This window comes from Lontra canadensis, unplaced genomic scaffold, assembly GCF_010015895.1.
Source record: "Lontra canadensis isolate GAN:19392208 unplaced genomic scaffold, GSC_riverotter_1.0 scaffold107, whole genome shotgun sequence".
In the NCBI taxonomy this organism is placed as follows: domain Eukaryota; kingdom Metazoa; phylum Chordata; class Mammalia; order Carnivora; family Mustelidae; genus Lontra; species Lontra canadensis.
The window spans coordinates 4,976,653-4,985,727 of NW_022631101.1; the positions used below are offsets into that span (position 1 = coordinate 4,976,653).

The window sequence follows — 9,075 nt, forward strand, 5'->3', positions numbered from 1 at the left end:
TCCAGGCACAACCCAGGGGACCCCCCCTTTCCATGTCATACACCCACGATGTTTCCACCTCTGGGTCCTCACAGGCGCTGGGCCTGGGTTTTCCTCAGAGTAGCCCCCGCAGCCCCTCCCAGTCCACATCCACTCCTGGGATTCCTGGCATCCCCACCTGGCCTTCAGATGCCATTGGTGTTTGAGTCTGCTCCTTGATGTCATGTGCCCCCCACCCCCAGCAACCCACTCCCCCCCTCTGGCTCCTGGGCCTGGACCCCCACTTCACTGACCACAGGACCCGTTGGCTTCCCTACTTCCTTAAGGTCCCCTGGAATCCAGTTCCTCTCCCATCTCCACCACTCAGGGTCAGCCCCCCATTCCTACCCCAACTGTGGGGATCCCCAAATCCAGACGGGCCCTGGGCCTGCCCTCTCCACCATGTGACCAAGGTGTTGTGCAATCCAGCCCCCTCCCCTCACCCTCCCCGAGGGGATTTTCGAGGAGGCCTGTGCTCTGCAGGCCAGCCGGCACCCCTGCCCCCCCCAGGGGGCTGGGCCAAGGCATAAATAGGGGTGGTGGCTGAAGCAGGCAGCAGACCCAGCCCAGCACCACCATGCTCGCTCTAGAGGCTGCACAGTAAGTGGGGGTTCCCTAAAGGAAGGGGTCCCCCTGCCCTTAGGACCCTCTGCCAGGCCTCCCTCAGGGGTAGGGGGCAGGGGGGTGGGAGGGAGGGGGTTCCCCCTGCCTTTTGCCCATTCTAGATCTCTTCCTTTCCTTTCTTGGCATCCTTCCTCCATCCTATCCCTGTCTCTCTCAAACATCAAAAATCTCTCCTTGGGATGCCTGCCTCCACTCCAGCTAATAGTCTCTCCCAGGCAGCCCCCCAGGCCTGTATGTCCCCCCAGCCCCCCATGGGGCCTCGCTGAATCTCTGGCTTTCTCACTTGTTGCCCACTCTGCTGCTCATCACATTGTTTTGTTTCTGGGGTTCTATCCTCTGCCTCTTGCTCCCTCTCTGTCTCTGTCTTTGCCCCGGTCTCTTTCCAGTTCTTCCTCTGTCTGTCTGTCTGTTCTCTCCTGCTATCTCCCTGTCTCTCCCCTAGCCCATTCTGCCGATCTCTGGGACTCAACTGCTTCCTGCATCAGCGAATGTGTGTCTCCACACTTTCCTCCCATTCTTGCCCAGTGGCTCTCCATCTCCTCTGGTCCAGAGCGGACCCATTTAATGGACTTGATGACGGAGGCCCCCTCCCTGCCCCCATCAGCCCACTGGTGCCCACACCACCTCTCCAGGGACTTTCTCTCCCTCACTTTCCCTGCCCCCCAACCAGCCTCTGCCTATGCAAATCCCAGGGGAGGGGGGACATTTGCCTGTCCCCCCACCCCCCACTTCCTGTCCCGCTCGAGTGTGGTGGGGCTGGTCTCACACAAGGACACAGCAGAAGAGCTGCGGTGGTCACAGCTGCAGCCGCCTCCCCCCCTCCGGCTACCCCACTGGCTCCCAACCACCCTGAGACTCCAGGCTGAAGGCACCCCTGACATGCCCCTGTGTCTCTCTCCCTCCAGGCTCGACGGGCCACACTTCAGCTGTCTGGTGAGTTGGGGCCCTGGGGACCAGGGAGGGTAGAGGGGACCCACATGGCCCACCTTGACCCCCCTACCTCAGTTTCCCCTTCCATTCCTTCCCGTCACTTTGTCTTTCTGACTCTCCCTCCATATCTCCCACCAGCACCCTCCTCCTCACCTGCCCCATCTCCTTCCTGGACCTTTCTCTGCCAGCTCTTGCCAGCTCTCAGACTCTGGGTCCACTTCCTGTCTTGGGGAAGGATGGGGGTCCTTGTGTCTTTGGCTTTGTGTCTCTCCCTCCACCCACCCCACATTCAGCAAACCTATCAATTCTTTCTTTCCTTCTCTTCCTTGCCAAATTGTTTTCTCAAAAGCGTAGTCTAATAGTTCAGACACATAGAATACTATGCTCTCACCATCCATAACCCACAGCCCCGTCCAAGAACGAAAACCTCGCTCACTCCCCACGCCCCATTGCCAGCATGTCCCACCTTGCTTCAACTTGACAAGTTTTTTGCTTTAAAAAAAAAAAATGGAGGTATAACCTACAAGTTGGCAAAGTGGCAGATCTGGTGTGCAGCCCAGTGACGTTTCACATTACGCACACACCTGTGTAACAGCTAACCAGACCAAGACATAGAATGTTTCCATCTCTCTGGAAGATTCTCAAACAACAACCACCCCTCCCCGCTGGGATCTTTTCCAGCATGGATCCGTGTTGCCTGGTTTTGACCTTGATATGAAGTATATCGGGCAGGATGTCCCCTTTGGCTCTGGCTTCCTTCATCAGCATTCTGTATTGAGCATTGTTTTGCCTTGGTATTTAAGTACACTCTGTCCCCTATGTGGGGCTCGAACTCACGACCCGAGATCAAGAGTTGCATGCTCTACTGCCAGCCAGCCAGGTGCTCCAGCCTTGGTTGCTTTTCTCTGTTGTCTAGTGCTCTGCTGTGCCCCCGCCCTGCAACACACACACACACGCCACGGCCACCTGTTTATCCACTCTCCTGTCCATGGGCTAGTTCTCTCTTGGGGCTCTTGGAAAAGCTGCTCTGATTGTTCTCGAACAAGGCTATTTTGTGGACCTATGTTTTCAGTGCTGTGGGGTAGTACCTGGGAGTGAGGCTGCGGGGTCGTCTGGATGTCTAGCCTTGGTCTTGACTATAATGGCTAAAGCAATACATGATTCTTGAGGGGTAGATCAAAATGATAGATAGGTGGATAAAAGAAGCATTGAGATTTTCTTTGCCTCTGTAGAAACACTTCTACCCCTGGGACAGGCGAGCCTGGGGGAATTCTTCCCTGCCTTCCCCACGCCTTCCTAAGAGCCCACGGTCTTAGCAGGTGCTGGCTGCCATGTCCCTGAGACCCTGGGTCTTGGGGTTTCTGCACATCTCCTGCTGTGTCTTTCATTCTGTGTGTGTGTGTGTTCCTGCTGTGGTGTGTGTGTGTGTCCCTGCTTTCTGTATCTCTGTATGTCTCTTTCTTTGCCCCTGTCTCTGGTGCCTGGTCTCTATGGCTCTTTCTGTCCATCTCCCAGCCTTCCCCTCTTCTCCCTTGTCCTTGTCAGAACCTTTCTGCTGGCCCAGAATGGGTATGGGGGCTCCCCAAAGCCTGGGGTGACCCCTCTTCCCCCCACCCATCAGTATCCAGATGGTGTCTTCTATGATCTGGACAGCTGCAAACACCCCAGCTACCCCGACTCAGAGGGGGCTTCTGGTGAGTGGCCCTGCCCTAGCCATCCTCCTGACCTGGACCTTGGGCCCATTTCACAGATGGGGGAGCTGAGTCCCAGGGGAGGATGTCACCTAGTTCAGCAGGATAAGATTAGCCCATGTCTCCAGACCTCCCCCCTTTTCCTCTCCCACCCACCCTCTTGCCCATGCAAATTCTGGGGAAAAACATTTGCAAGGCCTACAATGGCCTCTCTGTGCTGGGGGCTTCGAGTGGGTGGGGCTGGGGCCAGACCTGGCTTCTGACTCAGCGCCCTCCCGCCCTCTCCCAGACTCCCTGTGGGGCTGGGACCTCAGTCCAGCTGTCCCAGCCACCTCCTATGAAGCCTTCAACCCGGCTGTGGCCAACTTCAGCCATCCTCAAGGAATCCAGCTCTGTTACGGACCCTCGACCTACAGCCCCGTGGGGAGCCTGGACCCAGCACCCAGTGTAGAGGCCCCGGGGCCCAGCTTCCCAGCATACCCCACGGAGGACTTCACCAGCCAGGTGAGGGGCAGGGACACGATTAACTTTCCCATCATCGGCTCGAGATTTCCTAGATGCCAGGCAGCGTGTGAAAGCCTCTGGGTTAAGTACCATTTCTGCTCCATTGCACGGGCCAGCCAACAGAGGCATGGATGTCAGGCAAGGAGCTGCACGGGAAGCCATGTTCTGGGTTGGGCAGGCTTTCAGGGAGGGGGCCCGGGTATCCCTTGGCCATGCCATGGAGATGGGAACTGAGGCCAGAGCACAGGCTGTAAAGGGTGGGGGGGGGCACCGTGGGGAAGGCCACAGCGAGGACCCAGGAGGAGGAAGCTGAGGGAAGAGCAGAGGGAGGGAGGAAAGGGGGTCCCTGGACTGCAGGTGATCCTGACCTTTTGCAGACTATGGGCCCCCCGGCGTATGCCCCGTACCCCAGCCCTCTGCTGTCAGAGGAGGAAGACCTCCTGCTGGACAGCCCAGCCCTGGAAGTTTCAGACAGCGAATCGGATGAGGCCCTCATGGCTGGCCCTGAGGGGAGGGCATCTGAGGCAGGTACGTAGGAGCTAGTGGGGTGTGGTGGGGCTCCAAGAGGAGATGGGGGAGGGGCTAAAGGAACCCCCCCCCCCCGCCCCGCTTCTCAAGCACCTACTGTATACTCCAGTGATGAGGGTATTTCCCTGTGTGACCTGGGGCAAATGACTGTACCTCTCTTGGCCTGACTTTCCTCTCTACCATGGGGATGACGTAAGTGTCTATTACTGGAGTGTGGGGATTAAGTGCGATAATACAGGTGAAGGAGAGCGGTGCTTGGCACAGAGCAGTCAGTATGTCTCCACCCTTTACAGACACGATAGCAATGGACACAATCATATCAACTCAGGTCCCCGGAACCCCTGTTTCCGCCCATGTGACTGACCCGTGGTTTGCCCAGTTCCTGGGCCGGTAGGATTGTGAATTACTTTCCCTACCTGGCTCTCGGTTTCTCATCTGTAAAATGGGCAGCAGCAGCAGCAGCCCCATCTCCTGGGCTTCTGATGAAGATCAAATGAGCTCGTAACTGTAAATGCTTAGAACTAAGTGCTTCACAGAGGTTTGTAAAATACACACACACACACACACACACACACACACACACAGGCCTCATTTACAGCTGAGGAAACACCAGCTCAAGGTCACTGCTGGGAAGTGGCAGACCTGGGGTTCTGGTACCCAATGGCCTGCTATGAACAGCCCCTCTCTGGCTTCGTGGGGGTCTTTGCTGCTGGTAGGAGCAAAAAAGGGACCCCCAGCCACCCCCGCAAATCCTTCCAGGATCCCAGTCCCTCTGGGGCTGAGAAATGGCTAGGCGCATTCAAACCCACTTCAGATCTCTTCACTACCACTCAGCGCCCCGTTATAAGACTCTGAGGGGCCTTGGCAGTCCATTCCACGGATCCTGTCCTCCACACGCAGGGCAGACACGTATTACTACGTTCGGGCCACCAGCAGAGCAGAGGAGAGACGCAGGTCCCCAAGATAAAGCAAGGCAGGGGGATGGGAGCTGTGGGGTAACAGCTTCGGGGAGGAGAGAGGCTTGCCTCCGATGGGGGTGGTGGTGGCCCAAGGCGGACCCAGGCAGATGCCTCCTCCCTCGTCCCAATGCTCTTGGCTGTGAGACTGAAGCTTGCTGGGGGCCCGGGAGGAGGGGTGAAGCGGAGGGGGCGGGGAGGCGCGGCGCCCCAAGGCTCGCTCCCCTAACATGCCCCGACCACCGCAGGGGCCCGCAAGAAGCTCCGCCTGTACCAGTTCCTGCTGGGTCTGCTGACGCGCGGAGACATGCGCGACTGCGTGTGGTGGGTGGAGCCGGGCGCCGGGGTCTTCCAGTTCTCCTCCAAGCACAAGGAGCTCCTGGCGCGCCGCTGGGGCCAGCAGAAGGGCAACCGCAAGCGCATGACCTACCAGAAGCTGGCGCGCGCCCTGCGCAACTACGCCAAGACCGGCGAGATCCGCAAGGTCAAGCGCAAGCTCACCTACCAGTTCGACAGCGCGCTGCTGCCCGCCGCCCGCCGGGCCTGAGCCCAGTGGGGGTCTCTCCGGGGCTCCACGTCTGCGTCACGTTGGCGTCCCCACACTCTAGGTCATAGGACCCGTGGATTCCCCACGCTGTTGGGGGTGGGGGGCTGCCATAATCCCTAAGCTCTGCCCAGGGCCCCTCTGGGACTCCACCTCACCCCAATCATGTCTGGGGCCCCTCTGGGATTTCCTTGTCATGTTCAGGGTCGCCAGGATCCTCGTGCCTTGGGTCACAGAACCCATGGAGGACTATACTCTGTGTCTGTGCGGAGGGGATGGGCAGGACCCTGCTTCCAGATAGCCTTGTGGTGTCTGAGATCGTCCAACCAAGCTCTCTGAGCTCCCTTGTGTGTCTGGGATTCCTCAGTCTCATCTGGGGAGGGTGAGCTCACAGCTCATCACACAGGGAGGGGGTTGCTGCTTGTAACCCTAAGCCCCGTCCAGCCAGGGTCTCTCTGGGATCCCCTTCTCATGTCTGACACTCTCCTATCAGATCTGAGATCTCCTACTTCTGTCTGGGGCCTTCTGGAAACCCTCTATCATGTCTCAAATCTCTATGCCCATCTGTGACTCTCTTGTCCTGTTCCCCAAAATATGTTTGTCATCTTGAGATCCCCCAATTCTCTGGAACCACTGTGCTATCACTTTTTGTGTGTGTGTCTGGAATTCTCCAATCACATCCAGAGTAGCTCTGGGATCCTTTGGGCATGTCTAAAAACAACCTTGTCAGGTCTATGGGAGACCTTGGTGAACTCTGTCTTGTCCAGGCCACCTCTGGGATCCCCTGGTCTGTCTGGGATCCTTCCAATCACATCTGGGGCCTCCCTGGGATCCCCTATCTGCTCTGCCCCTTTGGGGACCCCATCAGCAGACCTGAGTTCTCACAGGGACCCTCCCCTTCCTGGAGTGCCCTCTGTAGGGCCAAGCTAGAGATCATTCTGGCCAGTCAACTGATTTCCGGGTGATCTTGGCAGCTCTCCCATCTCATCTCTAACCAGAGGTCTCACATTGGTACCCCTACCCCTCTAGCTCCCTTTGGGGCAAATCAGATCTCCAGTGGTGGGTCCTTCTTTAGTTCCCTGCAGCAGTGAGGGAGATTTTACAAACTCCTTCCCTTCAGACTTTGCACGATCCAGCAAAGGTGGGCAGCTTTGCGGTGCAGAGAGGCTGGAGGAGGGTGCCGGGCACCCTTAATGGGGTGCCTGTTCTCCAGTCTGTCCCAGTCCCCGCTGCCCCTGGCTGTCAGACCCCAGTGGCTTCTTTCAGTCGCCTCTTGGCCCCTGACCATTTGTGTTTTCAGCCCTGGTGTGAACCCACGGAGGTGAAGCTTGGGTTCACTGTGGGAGCTCCGATTCGAACCCTGTGGGGGTGTCACAGACTGTGGGCTAAGATGCCAGAGTCCCAGTCCTTGAGTCTTTGTGACTGGGGGATCTAGGGTGAAAGACTTGCTGCTTCTGGGCCTCAGTTTGTCCCTTCTGTGAAAGGGGAGAGGAGGAGGAAGATAGAAAAAGTCCCTTGCAGCCCTGCTGAGCCTTTGATGCATCTTCTGGAAATCTACCCCACCACCCATTCATTGATGTCCAGGAGGAGGACAACAAGGAAGGAACTTCAAAGACCCAGAGAGGAAAAAGGTCCTTATGGGGCACACAGCTGCTGGTAGCAGAGCCCAGGCTGGGACCTGCCCTCCCAAGGACAGCACACACCTTCACACTGGAATGGGGGCAGGGTGGGAAGGGAGTGCCAGGGACAAAATGTTCCCAGGGCCTCCTCTTGCAAATGAGGTACCTTTTGCAAAAACTATCATCATCACCCCAAGTGTGGAATAAAATAAAATAAAACAAATCAAGGTAGGCTTCCTAGGACCCTTTGTTAGGGATGGCTCTCTGTCGGCCCAGGCCTGCTGACTGGCAGAGACACTGAGGCGGCGGAGGCAAGGCGGACCACAAGAAGGGATGGAAGAGGCGTTCAGAGCCGCATCAGGCTGAGCATTGAAGGCCGCAGATGCAGACTCTGCTGGTTCCGTTCAAATTTGTCTGTCTCTCTTTTTTATATTTTTTATTTTGAACCAATCTCTATACCAACCTGGAGCTCCAACTCACAACCCCGAGATCAGGAGTCACCTCTTCTTCCGGGTTGAGACAGCCAGGCTTTCTCGCTCTCTTCCCCACTGTCTCCCTGCTCCCCTTTCCGTCAAGGTGTCTGTCCCCCCCTTCTGAATTTCTGCCCTTCTCTGTACGTCTGGATACAGCACTCGGACAGGCAGATAGGGCGGGAGGCTCCCGGCGGCGCGTCGCGCTCTGGCTCCAGCCACTACACCCCCAAGCTGGGCGCGCATGAGCGGTGTGGCTGTCTGCCTAGCAACCCGTGACATCATACAGAGGCTGGCGCCGGGTTGGCTTGGCGCTCCACGGAGGCGGGGCAGTTTCCGGCTCGCAGGGGGTTTTGGAAGAGCCGGGAAGGGGGAGACCGAGAGGAAGAAAGTCGGTAGGGACATGTATTCACTCAAACCTGCTCCCTCCGCCGGAGTTACTTTCTCTCCCATCCTCCGCCTTAACCCCAAACCCCCACTCCCTACTCCCTCTCACACTCACCTCGCCTTCCTCCCCATAACACCCACTGCCTCTCAGAGACCCCTCTCTTCACCCCACTACCCCCCGCTTCTGGCCTCCTTCACCTCCCCCCATCCGGCGTCCAGCCACCACCACCCCCATTCTGAAAGCCACAGGTCCCCCTGCCGGGAAGGGCGCCAACGTCCGGGCAGCCCTCCAGGGCCTTCCCGATCTCCCCACCCGCCCCGCTGGGGGGCACTCGTCCCCCTCCCCCCCGTCCGGTGCCCGCCGCGCCCGCTCCGGGAACCGTCGAGTGGAGCCGGCCGGCTGGATCCCAGGAGGGGCACGCGGCCGATCCCGGGTGCCAGGTGACCGCGGCCGCAGGCCTTCAGATGTGCTCTCGCCCAGGGGCGGGACTCCGAGAGTCCTCGAGCCTCCGTGCCCTTCCTGCGGGCACAGAGATCGCCTCCCCACCCCCGCAGCCGTCTTGCCTACGCTGGGAAACCGGACCCTCCCTCGCAGCTCCGGTTTCCCGAAAACTCCTGACTTGCAGATACTAAGAATGGCTTTCTAGACGGTCTTCCCCTTTGGCCCCCACGGCAGAGTTCTGGCTCGGAGCCCTCACCCATTTTAGACCCCAGCCTCTTCATCTCCCGCCTCCCAGGAGTCAGGAGTCCAGGCCCTCATCCTCCCATTTTTCTGGACCCAAGAATCCGAGCCCCAGACCCCAA

The 9,075-nt window shown here is 58.3% G+C and overlaps 1 protein-coding gene across 2 annotated transcripts; it reads left to right on the forward strand.

Moving 5' to 3' along the window:
* The first annotated feature begins 540 nt into the window (after positions 1–540).
* On the forward strand, positions 541–7,645 carry SPIB (Spi-B transcription factor). 2 transcript variants are annotated; one of them, XM_032838907.1, is made up of 6 exons: positions 541–618; positions 1,548–1,575; positions 3,194–3,266; positions 3,553–3,767; positions 4,145–4,295; positions 5,500–7,645. In XM_032838907.1, exons 1-6 carry the CDS (start codon positions 596–598, stop codon positions 5,796–5,798), a joined length of 789 nt encoding a protein of 262 aa, XP_032694798.1. In that variant the 5' UTR covers positions 541–595; the 3' UTR covers positions 5,799–7,645. The 2 variants fall into 2 exon arrangements, with proteins under 2 accessions (XP_032694798.1, XP_032694797.1); XM_032838906.1 differs by lacking the exon at positions 541–618 and adding an exon at positions 3,879–3,905 and having other exon boundaries at positions 1,378–1,575.
* Positions 7,646–9,075: the final 1,430 nt, after the last annotated feature.